Source organism: Eleutherodactylus coqui, chromosome 1, assembly GCF_035609145.1.
Source record: "Eleutherodactylus coqui strain aEleCoq1 chromosome 1, aEleCoq1.hap1, whole genome shotgun sequence".
Classification (NCBI taxonomy): Eukaryota; Metazoa; Chordata; class Amphibia; order Anura; family Eleutherodactylidae; genus Eleutherodactylus; species Eleutherodactylus coqui.
In genome coordinates this window covers 165,564,601-165,586,317 of record NC_089837.1, presented here as the reverse complement: position 1 = coordinate 165,586,317, position 21,717 = coordinate 165,564,601, and the positions used below count along the sequence as shown (strand labels likewise).

Genomic DNA, 21,717 nt, shown 5'->3' with positions numbered 1-21,717 from the left:
TTTAACCATTTAGGAGACGTACAAATTTTCACATTACTTTTCAGCATTTTGCGGAACACTTTGTTTTCCTACACCAAGCCAAGATTGGAAAGGCTCATAGGAGTCAAAATGATAGATACCCCCACAAGTGACCCCATATTAAAAACTGCACCCCTTAACGTATTCACTGAGGGGTGTCATGTGTATTTTAACCCCACAGGTTTTTTTTATGTGTCAATGCAAACTAGAGGAGAAAAACTAAAATTTCATATTTTTGCAAATATGTCATTTTAAAGACAGGACTTTTTTCTATAGTACACATGAAAATGAGGATTTGCACCCCAGAATGGATACCCCTGTTTGTCCTGTGCTCAGAAACATACCCATTGTGGCCCTAGTATTAAGTCTGTATGCACAATTGGGCCCAAAATGAAAGGAGCAACCGGTGGCTTTCGGAACAGAAATTTTGCTTGAAGGAGAGTTAGGCCCCATTGCACACTTGTAGAGCCATTGAGTGACCAAAACGATGGAGAATGCCCACAAGTGACCCCATTTTGAAAAGTAGACCCCTGAACGAATTTATCTAGGGCTACGATGACTTTTTTGACTTCACAGTTTTTGAATGAATCTAAGCCAAGCAGAAGGAAAAAAATTATGATTCATTTTTTGGGCAATTGTGTCAATTTAAAAACAGGTTTTTTTTGTACAGTGTACATAGGAATGAAAACGTTCACCCCAAAATGGATACCCCCGTTTGTCCCGTGTTCAGAAACATACCCATTGTGGCCCTAATCTACTTACAGGACACATGGCTAGGCCCATAATGGAGGGAATGCCCGCTGGATTTCAGGGCAGAACTGAATAAATTCCAGGCCCCATTGCCCACTTATACGGAAAAAAAAAATGGACTTCCTAAAAATAATCCCCCCCTCCCCGCCATCCCCATTTTTTGGCATTCCCTAATTATTACATAAAGGTAATAATATAAACTGCGTTTGATGTCCGAAGACGGGTAATTACGGAGGCTGGTTGGGTTGGGCACATGGGGCAAGAAAACCGGGTATTCCCCCTCCTCTCATGCTTTTTGGGGGGTATTTCGTAAGCTCAGCGGCGGGGATGGGGTGTAAAAAGTGGCGTTCCATGAGTCTTCGTGAGCTTGATGAGGTGCGGCAGTCTCACACAGAAGACGCTCAACAAGCTGCTCCTGGAACTGCAGGAAGACGAGCGTTCCCGGGGCTTCTTGTAAAATACGTATTACAGGTAGCGGTCTGAATAACGCCGGGCTCACGCAGCCGTAGGCGGAATCCGCTTTTCGAGGCCCGCAGCAGATCACATCTGTGATCCCGGCTGTGACCCTGCGTACGGCCGCGTAATGTACTGCGCATAACTGCCTACTCACGCAGGCGGTCATGCGCAGTACACCTTTTTTTTGTTTGTATTTCCCGCACCGTCGCTTAGCGATGACGCGGGTACCCGCAGCCCGTACACAACGTAGTTGCGTATGGGCAGCGGGTATATCCGCGACCATGGAGCACAATAGGCTCTATGCTGCGGATATCCGCGGTAAAATAGAACCTGCTGCGTTCTCTTTTCTGCGAGTGGATTACGCAATTCCGACCCGCTAATGTGAGTGGAATTGTGTAATCCAATGCGATTGATCTGCGTAATACCGCGGATCAGACGCATGCAGAATCCGTAATTCCTATTCGGTCATGTGAGACCAACCTATGTTAGATCGCTACTTTTTTATTACGTGACCGGGGACTGCTCAACGAGGCCACCCGTCACTGCTCCAGGCTCACGGCGACCGTTGGTCGCCGAGAGCAAGGAGATTTTAGGTTTCCTGGGCTCCCCGACTCCTGCGCATGTGTCCGGTATTTTGCCGGCGGTCACATGTGCAGAATCCGGGTAAGTTCACGGATGAGGATCGCGTCGGGGTGCAAATACGGAGGCCTCCGGTAAAAAGTTTCATCTCCTCTCACCGATCGCATCGATAAGGGGAGATGAAACTAACTTTTTTTTTTAACTTTTACACGATCGCCATTATCCATTGGATGACGGCGAACACGTGATCAGGAACCGCTCACCGCGGCCCCCCGTGAAATTTCCAGGCTCTCGGCTAAGTTTTGTAGCCAAGAGCAGGGAGATTTTAAGTTATCCTGGCAATCCACGGCTTTTGCGCATGCGTCTGCTGCTTTGGCGATGGGCGCGTGCGCAGAAGCTGTGGTAAGGTCCGCGGATAAATCCGGGGGCCTTAGGTACGTAATTTCATCCTCCCTCACGGATATGATCCATGAGGGGAGATGAAATGTAAGCGTTTTAAACTTTTTTACACTTTTTTTTAATTACTTTTTTACACTTTTTTTTACTTTAAATGATCACTGCTATCCATTGGATAACAGTGATCATCTTTGCAGTGACATCTCTCTGCTCCTGGCTACACATGGCAGCCAGGAGCAGAGGGATTTTAAATTTCCCGGGTCCTGAGCCCCTCTGTGCACGCGCCCGATGTCAATCATCGGGCGCGCATTCGCAGAAGGAAACTCAGGTCCCGGAAGACCGGGACACCGCTGAGGACCGGGGGGGGGGGGGAGGGGGGGAGTATTTTCCCCTCCCCTCATGGACCCGATCCATGAGGGGAGGTGAAATTAACCTTATTTTTACTTTTTAAAAAACTTTTTCGCGATCGCCGGATCGCGGGCCTGGGCCCCTCAGGAACATCTCCTGGTTCCCGGCCAGCCGGGAACCAGGAGATTTTAAACTCCCCGGGGTTCCCATTCTTCTGCGCATGCGTGTGACGTCATTCGTCTGGCACGCATGCGCAGAAGAGCCGCGCCGGGTCCCGGAGGACCCATTCTCCGCGGCAGACATCAGGGAAGCCGGGTGAGTATTTTCAGCTGCCCTGATGGATCAGATCCATCAGGGCAGCTGAATCTTTAACTTTTTTAACTTTTTTTTTAACTTTATTGCGATCCGCGCTGATCGCAATGCCGGGGGGGGACTGCCCGCAGCCCAGGATGACAGCTCCATGCTGTCGGCTACCTGCGGGCACCGACAGCATGGATCTGTCACGTCCATACCCCACGGGGCTTTATTCTCTGTAGGACGCATGTTTTTACGTCCTCAGAGAATAAATCCCACTTGGGCAGGACGTAAAAACACTATGGGCTGGTCATTAAGGGGTTAATGCACTTCATTACCCGTCACAATGATGGGGTGCCCTAAATAACACTGCGACATGCATTAGAAAACGCCAATAAAAATCGTGGTGAAACGCGCCATTTTACCGACGAAGTGTTTGAGAGCGGCCTTAAACATCAATATATCAATATGTTCACAACATAAATTAGGTATTGATTATAAAAATATTCTTCAAATGCATCCCATTACCTGCTACTAGGCGACTCCCCAGAAGAAACCACTTAGAGATTCCAACAAAGTACATAAAATTACCTGATTAAAAAGAAAATAAGGAAGTTGAATATTATCATCAAATTGATCCTACTGCACACTTTGTAACCCAACCAAGGGGCTATCCTTATCCAGCACAATGACTATGTGTAGTACCAAAAAATAGATTTAAATGCATACCTTTATCTGTAGGCCATACAACTTCTAAAGATATTAAAGACATTTTGCATGATAACAAAATTCAGACACATTTCTGGAATTCTATTTGTTGCCTTAAAATAAAGTATAATGCCCTAAAATAATAACATCCACATCATGTAAAGTTTTATTTTCTCTCTCTGCAAAATTTCTAAACTGAGAAAAAAGTTAAATGCCCCGATCTCTTGCCTGCAATCTCAAAGCAGTTGCTCAGTAGGATGACACGCTTGGTTTTCCCTGTTCTGTCTGACCAATAGCCGAAGAGCGGACCAGACAAGAGTTCTGTAAGGCTGAATGCAGAGAGAACAAGACCCAGGAAGAAAGGCTGGGCATTGAGTGATTGCAGATACATCCAGACTGTAGGCAGGATCACAGCTAGAATAATAATAGAAGACAAGACATGAATTGTAGGCAACAGATCATCACTACATCCAGTAGAAAATGATTATTACGTATACTCATCAATGTCATGTATACGCCAATTCATAATCATACTTATGTTTACCCTCTTAGTGCCCGGCCTATTTTGCATCTTAATGACTAGGCATTTTTTTTTGTTTTTACATAATTAAGTTCTAAGAGCCATAACATTTTTACATTTTCATCGACATCACCACATTCCAAGATCCATGACATTTTAATTTTTCCACCAATGGAGATGCAGGATAATTTGCAGTTTCCATTTGTAGCATTTTGGGATAAATGTGACTTTTTGATCAGTTTTTTATTGCAAGACAGAAGAAAAACAGCCCTTTTTTTTTTCTTTTAACGGTACTTACCATGTGCCATAAATTAAATGCTCTGTCTATTCTTTAGGTCACTATGATTACGGCAATGACAATTTTTTTTTTTTACCTTAACACTATTAAAAAAAACATATATATATATATATATATAGTATTTGCATCACCACTTCCAACAACCTATAACATCTTTATTTTTGAACTGCAGGAGGACTTGTTTCTTTGAAGAGCTATAGTTTCTCTTTGTACCCCATTTTAGGGCACATGCGGCTTTTTATTGCGTACTTTGGGAGACAATTAAATGAAAAATAGCAACGTTCACGTTTTTTTTCCAAGTCGTTCACCATGTGGGATAACAATGAGTAATATATTTTTTTCTTTCATTTTTTTTCACAATGAATTCCGTTTGTATGGAAAAGAGCTTTTTTTTTTTTTTAAATAAATTTTAACTTCACTACTTTACGGAACATTTTTTTTTTAAACAAATTTTTTGGTTCCCCAAGGGGACTGGAAGATGTGATTCTTCAATCGTTAGTACACTACACCGAACTACTTATGTAGTGCAGTGTATTGTACTTTTGACAGATAGGTTCCCATGCCAGCCTATCGGAAACCCTCAATTGCATTGATGCATGTAAAGGGTTAAACGGTCGGCACCAGAGGTCTCTCAACTCCTACCCATTAGTGCAGAAACCTGGTTGTCCGAATCCTGGCTCTTCCCAACATTGGACTACGGTCCTGGCCTTTATATCAGGCTGCCGTAAAAACACAGCGGCATAGACCACGAGCCCTTGATGACTGCCGTTAAAAACAGGTATTACTGGTCAGTAAGGGGCTAAACACAAGAGATGTTCACACTGTGTGAACTTAAAAGGGTTTTACCCATCACTTAAAATAGCTTCAAACCCACTCTGTCCTTCCTGGTTGCTGCTAGCCAGGACATGTGATCACTGCAGCCAATCACTGGCTATAGAAGGCCACTGTTGTGGCCAGTGATTGGTTGCAGCAATCACTAAAAACAGGGTGCTTGTGAAGGAATTTTAAGTAATAGGAAAATGCCTTTATGATTAAGTATGAATGGAAACAAATATATTCACTGACAAATCTGATTTTTATGGGGCCTGAGGTTTCTGGCAAAGCCATCCTCTCCGGTTGTACTGAAATAACATACTTGTTAATGGAGGAATTGTACTTGGTAGCAAAATATAAAATATCCCACTAAAATGTTTACTGCAATTAACAGTGATTCCTCAGAGTAGCAATGTAGGAATGTGATGAAGTAGTAGAGGGAATAATAAAGGTGCTTATATTTCTCAAGATCCAATCTCCAGATGTCACAAGCTGCTGCAGCCAATCACAGACCTTAGTGTTCAACCGCCGAGGCCTGTGATTGGCAGTAACACGTGACGTCCTGTAAACAAACTGACTACAGCCTGCAACACACACCCAGCGAGGAGAATGCAGCGCTGAAGCCGAGATGGGCAGTTTTATTATTTTTGGCTATGGAATGCTTTTTTTCTTTCTTTTTTTAATAAAAAGACTCATTTAGATCCAATTTAGGAAAAAAAACTAATAGTATTATATGAACTCTGCGAAGTTGTGAGGAGTGTGTCTGACAACAGGTCTGGGGACCATTTCCAGTGGTAACCAGCAATTTTGTGAATGCAGCTCTGGAGTATAATACAAGAGGCCACTCATGAATAGACATATTAACATTTAACGGAATCCAAAACCTGGAAGCATTACATGTGGATGTATTTAATCCTTCCACTTCACATGTCATATTTACAGAAATCAGTGGGAGTCCCAGCAGTTAGTCCCCCCAACGACATACAGTACTGTAAAAGGGGTTTTCCTAGCAAATACTATTAATGACCTATAGGTCATCAGTTAATCGGCTGGGGTCTTCTGCTCAGGACCCTGGCCAATCAGCTAGTCAGCTGCCCGCTGTAAGCATCCCAACAGAGGGTTACTAAGTGGAGGCATATCACTCTGACCCGTGTAGTGGCCGGCACTGGTAATTGCAGGCACAGCTTTCATTAAAATCAATTACTAGCACTGGCCACTACTGAGTTTGGAGTCATCAACTTTAACTCCGCAGTGTTTTGTGGTGCTGACAGCAGGCGCCCAAACAGCTGATCAGTAGGGGTCCCGAGCGTCAGACCCCAGCCGATCAACTATTGATGACCTATCCTGAAGATAGGTCATCAATAGCATTTGCCCAGAAAAACTCCTTTAAACATCACATTTCATAGTAAGCCATCTATGGTGGATATATGTGCTGTCAGTGGCTCTGGTGTAACTATGGGTGCTAACTCTATAGGGTAACCTGAAATCATGATCTTTTGGGGCAATTTAAAGAATGGAGTTTATAAACACAAGCCAATCAAACAGAATACAAACCATACTCGATGCCACTGAGCATAGAGATGAATCCTATTGCAACGTGTGTCAGTTTCCGTTTCCTTTCTAGTAAAGCTGAAAAAAGGAATACATTCCATTATAAAAGTACAGGGAAGGACAACAGCATGGAGAAACTGAAAATACACTTGTAATTACAATTCACAGGTTGACGTAAGCTTTTAAACAAACCATTAGGCCTAGTGGCCACGGCCGTGACGGGCTCTGCAAGCGGAATTCCACAGTGAAGTCCGTCACGGCGCCCCCCCAGAGACCCCATACTCACCTCCGGATCCGCTGCCCAACGTCCCGCATCCCGTGCCAGCGTGCATGTACAGTACAGCGCATGACGCGCCGGCAGCGTAATGACACGCTCACAGCGTCACATGACGCGCCGACCATGTCATATGACGCGGGCGGGGAAGCGTTTTCACGCCATCGTCCGCTGTGCTACAGCGGAAGCTAGCATGACAGACGGCTTCCATTGACTGCAATGGAAGCCGTTCGCGCGTACACCCGTGGCAAATAGAACATGCCGCGGGTGAGGACGGGTGCTTCCACGGGGCGGAATTCTGCACCGTGGGCATTACGCTATTAGGTTCAATAGAACCTAATAGCTGCGGGGCAACGACGCGGATTTCCACCGCGTGATGCGCAGCGGAAATCTGCCCATGGGAATTAGGCCTTAGGGTGCCTTCACACTTGTGATATCGCTACGTCTTTTTAACACAGATGTCAATAGGACTTTCTAATGTTAAAAACGCATCGCACACAAAAATCACAAACTTGTGATTTTTGTGCAATGCCCTTTTTAACATTAAAAAATCCTATTGACATTGATATTTTAGCTATACATCCTTTTAACATTTAATCAAATCTTCTGACAATCGTCTTTCAGTTAACTCGGTCTTCTCATACTACCGTATGATGAAGTGATGTAATCGCATACTGTTCCCTGGTTTTTGAAGTAAAACATTAGTAGGACTTGTTTGCTTATGTTAATGTCTTACAGATTCTTGGTGAAACTCCAAAGTTTCAGAAACTGCATACTTGGACTTGAACTCTGGGCTCCGTCATGCAGCCCTGATCACCACACTGCTGACAATTATTTGTCCTAGCTTTTCTCAGCCATTTGTTTATTGCTGTCTGTGATCAGTTAAAGGGGTAAACCGGAATTGGAGTGGAAGCCGCTGCTCCGACTCCTATGCAGCGGTTGGCGCAGCTGCTCAAGCTCCTATGCAGTGGCTGGCGCAACGGTCATTGAAATCAGTGAGAGCTGTGCTTGTAATTGCAGGCTGGGGTCCCACTGATTTCAATGAGAGCTACACTTGCAATTACCAGCACCAGCCACTATACAGGAGTCAGAGCAGCGATTTCCGCTCCGACCCCAGTGTATCCTGCTACTGATAGCTAGCACTGTCTGGAAAACCCCTTTAACTCCTTCATGTTGCAGCCATTTTTGCTCTCTCATTTTTTCAGTTTCTTGGTCGATATCCCACTTGCCCGTATGAATCTGGCCTTAGGGTGCCTTTACACAGCGTGAATGCGTTGAGCCAGCATGGGTTTGTACAAACAAGTCATGTTGGAGTAATCTAATTTCCTTCTATGACAGAATCACTGACTGCATTGATCAGGGAAATGCGGTGGATATAGTATATCCTGACTTTGGTAAAACATTTGACAAAGTATCTCATACAATACTTATTGAAAAAATGACCAAATATGAGATTCACAAGCAACTGTTAGATGGATTCACGACTGGCTGAGTGATCGTACTCAAAGAGTGATGATAAATGGCTGCACATCCAAGTGGAAGAATGTATCAAGTGGGGTACCACAAGGCTCTGTTCTAGGGCCGGTGTTGTTTAACATTTTTATAAATGATCTGGAGGAGGGAATTGATGGGAAACTGATTAAATTTACTGACGACCCAAAGCTAGAAGGGATGGCTAACACTAGGGAAGAGAGAGAGAGTATTCCAAAAGATCTAGAAAATGGTATTTAACAAGGAGAATCAAAGTCCTACATTTGGGCAAGAAAAATGAAAAAAAAAGCACATACAGAATGTGAGGAATTGGGCTAAGCAGCAGCACATGTGAAAAAGACTTGGGTATACTAATAGATCATAGACTGAACATGAGTCAACAGTGTGATGCAGCAGCAAAAAGGCAAACACAATTCCGGGATGTATTAAGAGAAGCATAGAGTCTAGATCACGTAAGGTAATTATTTCCCCTCTACTCTTCCTTAGTCAGACCCCATCTATGTCCAGTTCTGGGCACCACACTTTTAAAAAAGACAAACTGGAGCAAGTTCAGAGAAGGGTTACCAAGATGGTGAGCGGTCTGCAAATCATGTCCTATGAGGAACGGTTAAAAGATCTGGGAATGTTCAGCTTGCAAAAAAGAAGGCTGAGAGGAGACTTAATAGCTGCCTACTAATATCTGAAGGGCTGTCACAGTGCAGGGGGATCAGCCCTATTCTCATTTGCACAAGGAAAGACTAGAAGCAATGGGATGAAACTGAAAGGGAGGAGACACAAACTAGATGTTAGAAAAAACTTTCTGACAGTGAGGGTGATCAATGAGTGGAACAGGTTACCACGGGAGATGGTGAGTTCTTCTTCAATAGAAGTGTTCAAACAAAGGCTGGACAGACATCTGTCTGGGATGGTTTAGTAAATCCTGCACTGAGCAGGGGGTTGGACCAGATGACCCTGGAGGTTCCTTCTAACTCTACCATTCTATGATTCTAAGTCTGGGATGATTTAGTGAATCCTGCATTGAGCAGGGTGTTGGACCCGATGACCCTGGAGGTCCCTTCCAACGCTACCATTCTATGAATTCACAGCGGATTTTGCAGCATTTACAGGAAAAGCTATATGAAGATTTCTAGAATCTTCTGCATATGAAGCAGAAAATTTCTGCAACAAATCCACAGTGTTTTTGAAAAACACTGTGGATTCTAAGTCCTCAGCATGCATATTTATGCTGTGGATTTCGACGCTTGAAATACAAGGATTAAAATTAACAGATCTCCATTGAAAAATCGTGGCTAAGGTCTCCCTCACACGTTTTACAATGCTGTGTTTACTGCGTTTTCAGCAGCGTTGGCATGTGTTTTGACAGCATTTTGGCTGTGTGAGGGAGGCCCAAATCTGCATCATTTAGGTAAGGATTTGGCCACTATGGATTTCCATCATGTTTGATGCAGATTTTCCTTAGTAGAAGACCCACAACGGAATTGTCATGCGCGAGAGTACCTTTACGCTAGTTTCACACGGCTGATCGTGATTTTGTCGCGAGAAAATTGGGGCAAAATGGTGTCTTTTTTCCCACAATTTTTGAGTGGCAGTGCTGATTTTTCCCACAAGAGCATTGCTGCCAGTTGCGTTTTTCGCGCATGATTTTCACAGCAGTTTTGTTAACGCGAAAGTTAATAGGAGTTTCTAATGTTAAAAATGCATTGCATGAAAATTACAAGTATGTGCTTTGTATCGCGCAATTTTATCGCCTGTATGAAATGACTCTTAGGCCGGGTTCACATGGCTGAGAATCTTGTGCGAGTTTAGTGCGTTGCGAGACTTACGAAACTTGAGTAAATAGGAGCCCCATTCTTTTAAAAATCGTGGCATGTCTTATTATTTCGTATTCCTCAAAATATATCACCCATTCTTTTTAATGGGACAGTAAAATAGTGCAATGATAGGTTTCCCATTAGAGCAACGGGAAACACTTACTGATCCTATAACAAGCATGAAAGCCGCGCCAGAAGAAAGCCGCGCCAGAAGATCGCTACTTCACAACGATGGGAGATGTTTTTTGAGAGAAAAACACCTTGCAGCGGTGTAAAAACGCATGCTGGTGAGCCCGATATCGCGCTTGCCAGTGGGCTACTGCAAAAAAAAAAAATTTCACTGGAAAAACTGCATGCATTTTTACTATGGTTTTGTTGCAGTCTCTAATTTTCATCTGTAAAATTATGGCAAAAATTTTACCATTAACTCATTCGGATAGCAGTATGTGGTCCGTGTTTTGCATTAAAAAAAAAAAAAAATCGCGCTTTTCTCTCTGGCCCCAGAAGTCGTCTTCTGGAGGCCGGGGATTGAAAAATCCCCGTGTCCAGAAAGCACTGCCTGTGATTGGCTGAGCACTGTGACTAATCACAGGCAGCACTCAGCCGGACTGCTCTTCTAGGTGAATACATTTTTTTTTCAGCTAGGGCTGATTTTCAGGCCCTTCCCTGAAAAATCACTGCCGCGGGGGTGACCTGCATGTACTCCCTATGTTGTCAATGGAGCTGGCGCTGCTGCCACCGGCCCCATTGAAAACAGTGAGCGATAGCGCAGATCTCTCTCACATTGCAAGAAAACATATCACTAGTCGATAGGCACCCTTAGGCCGGCTTCATGCACGCGAGATTTGTACGTTATGAGACACGCGACTATGAACCCCATTCTTTTAAATAGGATCATACACCTGAGCGATTTATTTTCCCCGCGTCACATCACACCTTGATGCTGAAAAAAATTTCAAAAATTATATATAGAGATCTATATATAAAACGGCACCTCCTATCTCTGGGCGTGCCCTCACATGGCATCTCCCATTGTTTTGAAGGTCTACCTGTTGAAAACTAAGGAGGAAAGTCTGACATCCTCCGCCGATTTGATATAAAAACACCTAGCATCTGTGGGGAAATTGCATGTTGGACAAACGCAATATTGGGCCGTGAACCATACGACCGTGTGAAGTTAGCCTTAATCACATCACATCTAAGGGCTCATTCACACCGGCTATTACATGCGCCGCTAGCACTCGCATTTTCCTGAAAATTATAGGGCTGCAACTGGAAGCTCATGTGCAGCCTGGCAATTAGCGGTCAGGTGCAGTTCAGCAATTAGTGCCATAAGGCTGGTTTCATGTGGCTCAGAATCTCGTGCTGGTTATGAGAATATGAATCCCATTCTTTCAAAAATAGGACTTTCTAATGTTAAAAACGCATTGAATGAAAATCGCAAGTTTGTGCTTTCAATGCAAAAAAAGGAGGCTCCATAGGGATACAAAAAAAAAAAAGGCACATCGTAGAAAGATCCGGCTGCGGGTAACGCAGTGAACGCTTTCCATAGCATTGCTATGTAAAGCGCAGCCCCGACATCCATGAGCGGAGAATCATAGCGTTTCTCCTCTCGCGGGATTCAAATTGTGTCAGGCCACGGAGACCTGACAGCTCTTCCCCCGGCCGTGGGCAGGGGCCCTACAGGGGAATGTTCTACCCTGTAACTGGGGCTCCTATGGATGCCCCGGCTACAATGGAAAAGTGTGTAATAAAATGTTGATGACCCCAGAGTTCATCAAGGGTGAAAAAAATAGTTACAAAATAAGTTAAAAAAAAAAAAAAATGTACAGAATAAAAATATATACATAAATAAGAAAATGACCCAAAGCCGACGCCAACCAAAACCGTCATCGTATGCGCCCTGTAATCCTGATCAATATATATCAAAATGTCTGAAACAAAACGAAGAACCCATTCCCATACTTTATTTTAGCCTAAATATACTAATTTATACTAACTTTAAAAAGTACAACTATAAATTTTTAAAAATTCTTTTTAGTTTAGCTTTTGGCTGTTCATTTGCTACCTACAATAAGGCAGGTCCATGTGCGGCCGCCCGCTGTGGGTCATACTGAAAGCGAAGGGATAAGGAAAACAGATGGATTCAAATGTGGATTTAAGCGAGGAATCCGCACAAATGGCGCCATGTGAACCTGCTCTTAGTCTGTTCACATCGGTATCATGGTTTCTGTTAGGAAGGGAGGTCGCGATGCAGTGCTGGAGCGGTCATACACCGGACAGGAACGGCACCTGATGAACGGCACGGAGCTTGTCGAGCATGTCACCGATGAGCACAAGCGTAACGGCCTGGAAATACATAATTATTGGGCACAGCAAGCATTTTCTGCTAACAGCTACGGGCGGTTGAAGGAACCTTTGACATAGGTGGAATTTTCCGCATTCCATGCAGCAACTTGCAGTCATTTCTAAATGCAGATCCTGATGTGGAGAGAAAGTAGCTTACATCAGCCTGCGATTCTGCAGTCAAGAAGGCAGTTAGCCGGCAGATATTGGGACAGAATCCGCTGCATCCCGTGTGAAAGGTCCCGTAGTGGTGGGATCACCCCAGGGGCCACAAGCACTCATGTTGGACAGATTAGAACATAGGGCCCATGCCCCGCCCCCAAGTTATTCAAACGCACTGCGGAACGCAGAGAACTGAAAACTGCATGAATTGGGCTCATTCGCACCAGCATTATGACTCGTTAGGGATTGCCATTTCTTGGTTCCATTTTTGGAGCCAAGAAATAGAATTAAAACAGAATTGGGCTACATTTACACCCGATTCACCTTCCAGTCAGAATTCTGTCTCTGGGTTTCATTTTTTGAGCTGAGAAACGGAATGGAAATGGAAATAAATGGATCTGGGTTTTTTTCCTTATTGATTTCAATAGGTTGTTAAAAAAAAAAAAAAAAAAAGTAAATGTGAAGCTTTCAGTTTCCTTCCACTTTTTCACCTGAACAAGTAACGCAGTTTGCAGCGCTATTTCTTCAGTTTATTGAAAAAAAAAAAGGAAGCCAAACAGAATGGAAACAAAGCTCTAATGACATCCACATCGGACAGAACCTCCGGCGCAGAGCCGGCACGAAATTCTGGATAGGTGCAGAAACCACACAGACCCATTATAGTCAATGGCGTCCGTAACGAGGCAGACCCATTCGTCCAGGGGGTCCGTTTTCCTGTTCCCAGCGCAGATGTGCTTTTAGCCAAAGAGAAATCTTTCTCTTTTTTTTGGCAACCCACTTAAAGCAACGGGGAGAAATTTCCGTTTTAATTCCGTCTCTCTGCTCAGAAAAACAGAACAGAGAATAAGAATTAGGAGTGAGGGCCAAGACGCCGGGGTGAGGGCCAAGACGCCGGGGTGTGGGCCAAGACGCCGGGGTGAGGGCCAAGACGCCGGGGTGTGGGGCCAAGACGCCGGGGTGTGGGGCCAAGACGCCGGGGTGTGGGGCCAAGACGCCGGGGTGTGGGGCCAAGACGCCGGGGTGTGGGGCCAAGACGCCGGGGTGTGGGGCCAAGACGCCGGGGTGAATGTAGCCTTAAATAGTTCCATTTTTATGCTATTGATCTCAATGGATTTTCCCGAAGAGCTGGCGCCGCAGAGCTGCTCTACCCGTCTCTCTGCTCCAGATCCCCCTGACAGCGGCGGATGCGCCTACAGACAGCCGGTGTAACATGCAGCTGGCCGCCGCACTCCAACAGGAAGGAAACAGCGTCTTACTGTCAGTAGCTGCCTGCGGCTCCATGGAGGCTGTGTCAGGGGCTCGCGGCACAGACCCATCTCCCTCCATAGCCTGATACTATGTGGTAGCCATGACCACGCACTACGGCAATAAGGACGGAGCCCCGGTGCATGGGCTAGGCGCATGAAGCCGCTCTTACTCCTCTCCCAGAGCTGCCATTCCCTCAGCTCTCAGGAAGAAATCTACTCCTCTCCCTCCCGGCCGCTCTATTCCCGAGCCTCCAGTCCTAGAGCCCGCTGTCTCCACGCCGTGACTAATAAAGCTTTCATCTTCAAACAGTCAATCCCTGCACTGTGTGCTGCAGACACTATGAAGGAGGCAGCTGATGCCACAGGTGTATAGCAGCAAGTGTATGGGCAGTACTGGTGTATGAGCGAGGGAAGGCAGCTGATGGTGCTGGCATACCTAGACGTCTATGGACAGTACTGCTATAGGGTAGGCTGTGTGGGATAAAGTGTTCGATATATATTGAACAGTATGTGTCATTATGGATACATTGTTACCAAATGTGTTAATTTTCTTAAAATATAAAAGGTGAAAAGTCTGCAAAACGGGTTTTTTACCATTTTTTTGTTCTTTTTTTGGCTTTTACATTTTTTGTATGGGACTTGAACCTGTGATCTTAAAGGAGATGTCTCGAGGAAGCAGTGATTTTTTTTTTTTGCCCAGTCCCCCTAATTAAACATACATTACTAATTACCCCTGTAAATTACTTTCCTAGCTGGTTTCTACTTACCGTTCCAGCGTTTCAGCAACTTATAAAACTTTTTCCCAAGATGGCCGCCAGCTCTTTTCGCATCGCTTGCTGTAGCCCGACGTGTGCGCTCCCGAGCCGCTACCAGCTGTGTCTCCATGGCAACCAGACGCCCCGCAGCCGCCGACCGGACCCCTGGAGTGAACACGGCCGACCTGTCACCCACCGCCAGGCAGAAGGTAACCGGCGCAGCCCCCCCCCCCCCCCAGCGCTAGTTCCCCCATCGCAGCGACAGCCCCCCCCCATCACAGCGGCAGCTGCCCCGGTGCAGCGACAGCCCCCCCCATCACAGCGGCAGCCCCCCCGGCCTAGCGCTAGTTCCCCTATCGCAGCGGCAGCCCCCCCGGCGCAGCGACAGCCCCCCCATCACAGCGGCAGCCCCCTCCGGCGCAGCGACAGCCCCCCCCATCACAGCGGCAGCCCCCCCGGCGCAGCGACAGCCCCCCCCCATCACAGCGGCAGCCCCCCCGGCCTAGCGCTAGTTCCCCCATCACAGCGGCAGCCCCCCCCCTGGCGCAGCCCGGCGCAGCGGCAGCCCCCCCCCCGGCCCATCACTTACCAGGACAGCTGGACGGCGGGACAGCTCGGCAGCTCTGCACCTTCCTCTAACAGAGGAAGGTACAGAATGGCCGCTCCAGCGCGCTCCCGAGCAGTGACAGCTCGTCTGCGCATGCGCAGAAGAGCTGTAGCGGGGAGCACACTGAAGCGGCTCGTGCTGAATAGAGAAGACCGGACTGCGCAAGCGCGTCTAAAAAAGCAAGCTGCCGGCGAATTTAGACGGAACCATGGAGACGGGGACGCTAGCAACGGAGCAGGTAAGTGAATAACTTCTGTATGGCTCATATTTAATGCACGATGTATATTACAAAGTGCATTAATATGGCCATACGGAAGTGTATAACCCCACTTTGTTTCGCGAGACCACCCCTTTAAGATCTCTCAGATAATACACTGTAGTACTTCTTGTACTACAGTGTATTATCACTATTTCTATGACAAGCCATGGCAGACCCGGATGCCATTGAGTGGCGTCCAATTACCATAGTAGCCCATCATTCCTCCACAATTTCATAGGCGGGTGATGTCACAGGCGAAGCTTCCTCTCTTCGGTAACCTTGTACATGCTGCGATCAATGTTGATCAGCTTCTGAGCCCACACTATTCATATGACTTAAATGTAAAGTAATTTCATGGGATGCCCTTCCCACCAATGACATGTATATAATAGGCTGCCTGTTAGTGTATTTACACGATATTCCTGCACAAGTTCTGTCCGATTGCGATATAAATGGAACTTGCGTAGGAAAGAATGACCAACAGAGTATCAAGGTGGAGGGAATACACAGAGGAACTACAGTGTCTCCCCAAAAATAAGCCACTGTCTTATGTTAATTTTTGCCCCAAAAGAGGCACAGTGTCTCATGCTGCTGATCTCCGGCGGCGATGCGGCAGTCTGCAGTGTCCTCCGCACTGAGATATCCTCTTCTTTCTGGCAACGGGGTTTTGAATACCCCACCTCCAGAAAAGCGAGCACTGTGATTGGATCGAGCGCCAGCCAAGCACAGCCAGTGCTCGATGAGCCAATCACAGCCGGCGCTCGATGAGCCAATCACAGCCATTCAGTGATGTCATTCACTGAATGGCTGTGAATGATCAAGCGCCGGCTCTGATTGGCTGGCGCTCAATCCAATCCATAGCTTGCTTTGCTGGAGGCGGGGTATTCAAAGCCCCGTCACCAGAAAGAAGAGGACCATCGCGAGGGATTCGGTCGCCGCAGGCCAGGTGAGTATTGTTTTTTTTTTTCATGTACTTTAGATAGGGCTCATTTTTGGGGAAGGGCTTATATTTCAAGCCTCCCCTGAAAATCGGGATAGGGCTTACTTTTGGGGCAGGTCTTACTTTGGGGAGAAACAGTATATGTCTGCAACCACATACCTGGACCATTGCATGAAAGGTAGCAGCATAACAGGTGCTTCCAAAGTATTTAAGAACAAGAACTTTATTGTTTCATCCTTTTAAAACAGGCAACGTTTCAACCTTTTACGGTCTTTCTCAAGCTGAAAAGGAAATGAAACAGGGCAGATGGGAATGAAACCATTGTAAATCATTGGTTTCATATTCTGCTTTTTTTTTTTTACTGACTATCGCAGCAGGCGAAAATAGTGCGTTTTCTTGCCCGTGTGGAGCCAGCCTTATTGTGAGAGTCTCGCATGAGAATAGAACATGTATCGTGTTTACCTGAAAATAAGACACTGTCTTATATTAATTTTTGCCCAAAAAAGGGCACAGTGTCATATCTTCAGGGGGGGGGGAGCCTTATACTCACCTGGTCTGGGGCATCCCAATGCCTCCTGATGGTCTTTGGAGGCGGCACTGCGGTAAACTGCGTCCTTCTCATCTCATAGCTGAGCTTCTGCTGGTGACGGGGCTTTGAATACCCCTACAAAGTGAGCACTGCGATTGGCTAATCGGGCGCCAGCAGCCAATCACAGCCAGCGCTCGATGAGCCAATCACAGCCATTCAGTGATGTCATCTATCGCATGATGGGTGACACACAAAACACGCATGAATATGAAACAAAGTCTTTTGAATGGGGTCCTATACATGAGCGATTTCTTTTCTTTATTTTTCCGCATTGCATCGCAGTGTGGGAAAAAATCATGGCATGTCCTATCTATGGGCATTCCCTCAAAACGCCTCGCCCATTGTTTTCAATCTGGCCGGAAAAAACATTGCACAGGGTGCCAGGTGCACGCGGGTGCAATGCCAGATCTCCCATTGAGAATAATGGGAAATACTTTCAGCCACGCCGGAGGATCGCTAGTTCCCTGAAGGGATGCAAGTATACTAGCTGACTCACCCGGCTTCGCCTGACTGAATTTGATACAGGTGGTTACCTGTTGTTCGCATGTTTTATGAAGTTGTGGTTACTTCAGAGGAACCGAGGAATAAAATATGCTCACCATTTTGCATGCTTCTTTGCGTTACCCAGTAAACACCACGTGGAGGTGACCAGGCATCGGTGTTCTCATGTCTAACTTATTTTTTTTGTGTTTTAGGTAATGTTGCCACACTTAGGGATCCTACCCACTAGCGTTTTTTTAACACTGTGATATCGCTGCATTTTTTTACTGCAAATGTCAATGGGACTTTCTAATGTTAAAATCGCATCGCACAAAAATCGCAAGTTTGCGCTTTTGCGATTTTTGTGCAATGCGATTTTAACATTAGAAAGTCCCATTGACATTTGCAGTAAAAAAAAGTCATCAATATCGCAGTGTTAACAAAACGCTAGTGGGTAAAAGCTACTGTGTGTTCTTTGACAACTTGAGGTAGGGCTAGAAATTGTTCATAAAGGTCCATTTAGATGCAAAGATTATCGCTCCAAATTCATTTTAGCGATCAAAAGTGAGCGATGGTTTTGCTTTTAAAGACAACCGTTTAAATGTGACGATTATGGTTGGAAAATAGACGATAAACGACAATTGAACGATAGTTTTTTTGAATGGCGTGTGCAGTAGTGAAGGTAAAAGAATTAAGGTAAAAATCGTTAAACAACTGAACGATTTTCATTTAAACCAAATGATAAGCGAACTACCAAACGATGGATTTTAAGCGGACTGAAAGACAACGATGATCGAATTACTACTGAAAAATGCTCGATGGGCGCGCGTTTACACGTAACTAGAGATGTGCCGCTGCGGCTGACAGGGGAGTCGCAGCGGGGAGCAGGGGAGAGCGGGCGGGAGAGAGGGAGAGAAAGATCTTACCTCCGTTCCTCCTCGCTCTCCCCTGCAGCTCCCCGCTCCGTGCCGGCACCCGAATCTTCAGGGACGAGCACAGCAATACTCGGATAAAGCAAATTACTCGAGCGAGTAGTGCTTATCCGAGTACGCTCGCTCATCTCTACACGTAACTATTATCACTCAATTGCAACACTTTTATCAAATTTTGAGCGATGATCAGTGCATCTAAATGGGCCTTAAATGTCAAAATGACTGTTGCTCAGATTATCACTGCTAAATCAAAGTCTTTTAACAGGCCTTCCTTGTTGACCAAAGGTATGATACAGATTGCTATCATTGTGATAAACTTCAAAGTAAAAAGGGGATATTTCTCCTGCTGTCACTAACTCGCAAGCACAGCCATACGTCATAGGTTTCAACATTTCCCCCATGTAACTTTATTCTGTTAATTAGTAAAGTATGGGAGCAGGGTACTTCCCACAAAATGACGTACCCTTACGATAACGTCGCGAAAGCCCGGCTGGTTGATACCGGCGTCCTGTATTGCCATTGCCTAAGACCGCTGTAATAAGCGATAAGGCATGGCAGGAGAGAAGTCCTGCCATGCCTTATTGCAGCGATCTGCAGTGCTGCAGTGTAAGGCCTCGGTCACACGACCGTTTTTTGGTCCGATCTGCAGACGCGCTTGCGATCTGCAGATCTATAGACCAAATGCATCCCAATGGGATCGGTGACATGTCCGCTTTTTACGCGGATGTGCTATCAATTATAAGACACAACGATTCGTAGAACGCGCCTATGTGCGTTCTGCGCATCGCTATGTTCTATATATGCGCTCAATGGGGCCGGCGGCAGCAGCGCTGACCCCATTAAGAACATATACTAGAGATCGTTCTCCTCTGCCACAGCTGTAACAGCTGTGGCATAGAAGAAGGATGTCGCCCATTGAATTCAATGGAGCCGGTAATACAGCCGGCTCCATTGAAAGCAATGGGCTGCCGGCAAGCGCTGGATGAATTTTCGGGAAGGGCTTAAGCCCTTCCCTGAAAAGCATCCTGAAATGTGTAAAAAAAAAAATAAAAAAAAAAAAAAATTATACTCACCTTTTCCCTGCAGCCGGAGTTCAGCCGCGGCCGGCCGGCAGTTCTCCTGAACTGCTCTGTGTAGTATCTCAGCTGTAGGTCTCAGCTGTCATTCAATAGCTGAGAGCTGCCCCTGATTGGTCCCTGCTCTCAGCCAATCAGAGGCAGCACTCACTTACCCATTCATGAATTCAGAAATGGGTGAGTGAGAGCTGCCTCTGATTGGTGAGGGCTGTGACCAATCAGAGGCAGCCCATTCAGCAGGCGGGGATTTTAAATCCCCGCCTGCTGAATACTACACAGAGCAGTTCAGGAGAACTGCCGGCCGGACGCGGCTGAACTCCAGCTGCAGGGAAAAGGTGAGTATAATTTTTTTTTATTTTTACACATTTCAGGATGCTTTTCAGGGAAGGGCTTATATTTTTAAGCCCTTCCCGAAAATTTATCCAGCGCCCGCCGGCAGCCCATAGCTGTATTGCCGGCTCCGTTTAATTCAATGGGCGAACAGCGCTCCTTTGATCGGGCCCGTTTCGCCGAAAACGCTGCTAGCTGCAGATTTTTCGGCGAATCATCGGCCCCGGTCACACGATTTGCGGATGCGCATCCGTCATGCGATCCGCAAAACGTGTGAAAAAACGCCCGTCTGACCGAGGCCTAAGTCCCTCAGAGGGACACAGATGGTGTAAAAGTAAGAGCAAAATAAAGTACAAAAAATAAAAATGTAAAAAAAAAAGGTTAAAAACCCTTTTTTTATGCTTTTTCTCATATAAGCATAAAAAAAATTTAAAAAAATTAAAAATCCCACATACTTGGTATCGACACATCCGTAACGACGTGTACAACAAATTGAGAATGCTTTTTATCCTGCACAGCAAAAAGTGTTTAAAAAAATGCTAAAAAACTGAAGTAAAATGCTAATTTTACGTGTGTACCCCAAAATGGTACCAATAAAAACTCCAGCTCGTCTCGCAAAAAATAAGCCCTCAGAGAGCTTCATCCATGGAAAAATACAAAAGTTATAGCACTTTGAATGCAGTGAGTTTAGAAAAAAATAATAATTTCCAAAAAAAGGGTTTTTATTGTGGAAAAGTGGAAAAACCTAAAAAAATATAAGAATTTTGGTATCGTTGTAACCGTACCAGCCCGCAGAAAAAAATGTAGTGTGTCATTTAGGCCTTAGTCAGACGGGCGTTTTTTTGCGCGATTTGCGGATTGCATGACAGATGCACATCCGCGAATCGCGTGACCGGTGCCCGAAAATCGCCCGAAAATCTGCTCCTAGCCGCGTTTCATTAGAAACGGGCTGGAGCTGTCCAGCACATTGCATTCAATGGAGCCGGCAATATGGCCGACTCCATTGAAAGCAATGCGCTGCGGGCGAGTGTGGGATGAATTGTCCTGAGCCAATCAGGGGGCAGGTCTGACTCACACCCCCTTCACACCCACTGCAGGCCGGCTGTGCGGAACTCCGGCTGCCGGGAGCAGGTGAGTATGTATATATATTTTGTTTTAACACTTTTCTGGATGAATTGCAGGGAAGGGCTTATATATTTAACCCCTTCCCGACAATTCATCCCGCGCACGCCGGCAGCTCATTGCTTTCAATGGAGGCGGCTGTATTGCCGGCTCCATTGAATTCAATGGGCAAACATCGTTCTTCTCTGCCACAGCTGACACAGCTGTGGCAGAGAAGAATGATTTGTCTTCTATATGTTCTCAATGGGGTCGGCGCTGCTGCCGCCGGCCTCATTGAGCGCATATAGAGAAGAGAACAGGAATCGCAGATAGGTGCGATCTGCGATTTCTGTTCTATAATTTATCGGACGAGCGCATAAAAAGCGCTCATGTGTCCGATACCATTGCAATGGTTTAAAAAAATCGCCGGACGCATGCGCAAATCGCGCAAAAAAACGCCCGTCTGACTAAGGCCTCATGCTGCATAATTAACGCTTTAAAAAAAAAAACCCAAAATCTATGGCAGAATTGATGCGTTTTCTCTCCCTACGATCATAAAAAAATAATAAAAGTTTTACAATGTAGT

General features: G+C 45.8%; 1 protein-coding gene across 2 annotated transcripts in view; it reads right to left on the bottom strand.

The window, feature by feature from the left end:
* LOC136627932 (major facilitator superfamily domain-containing protein 8-like) overlaps positions 1–14,339 on the bottom strand; it is a 31,304-nt gene extending 16,965 nt beyond the window's left edge. Inside the window, exons 1-4 of one of the 2 annotated variants that reach the window (XM_066603461.1) lie at positions 14,072–14,339; positions 6,735–6,809; positions 3,778–3,963; positions 3,370–3,432 (exon numbers count right to left, since the gene is read on the bottom strand). In XM_066603461.1, the coding sequence (XP_066459558.1) occupies positions 3,370–3,432; positions 3,778–3,963; positions 6,735–6,809; positions 14,072–14,141 (394 nt within the window). In that variant the 5' untranslated portion in view covers positions 14,142–14,339. The remainder of the gene's footprint in view (positions 1–3,369; positions 3,433–3,777; positions 3,964–6,734; positions 6,810–14,071) is intronic. The other variant, XM_066603471.1, reaches the window with a different exon arrangement.
* Between the last annotated feature and the right edge of the window lie 7,378 nt (positions 14,340–21,717).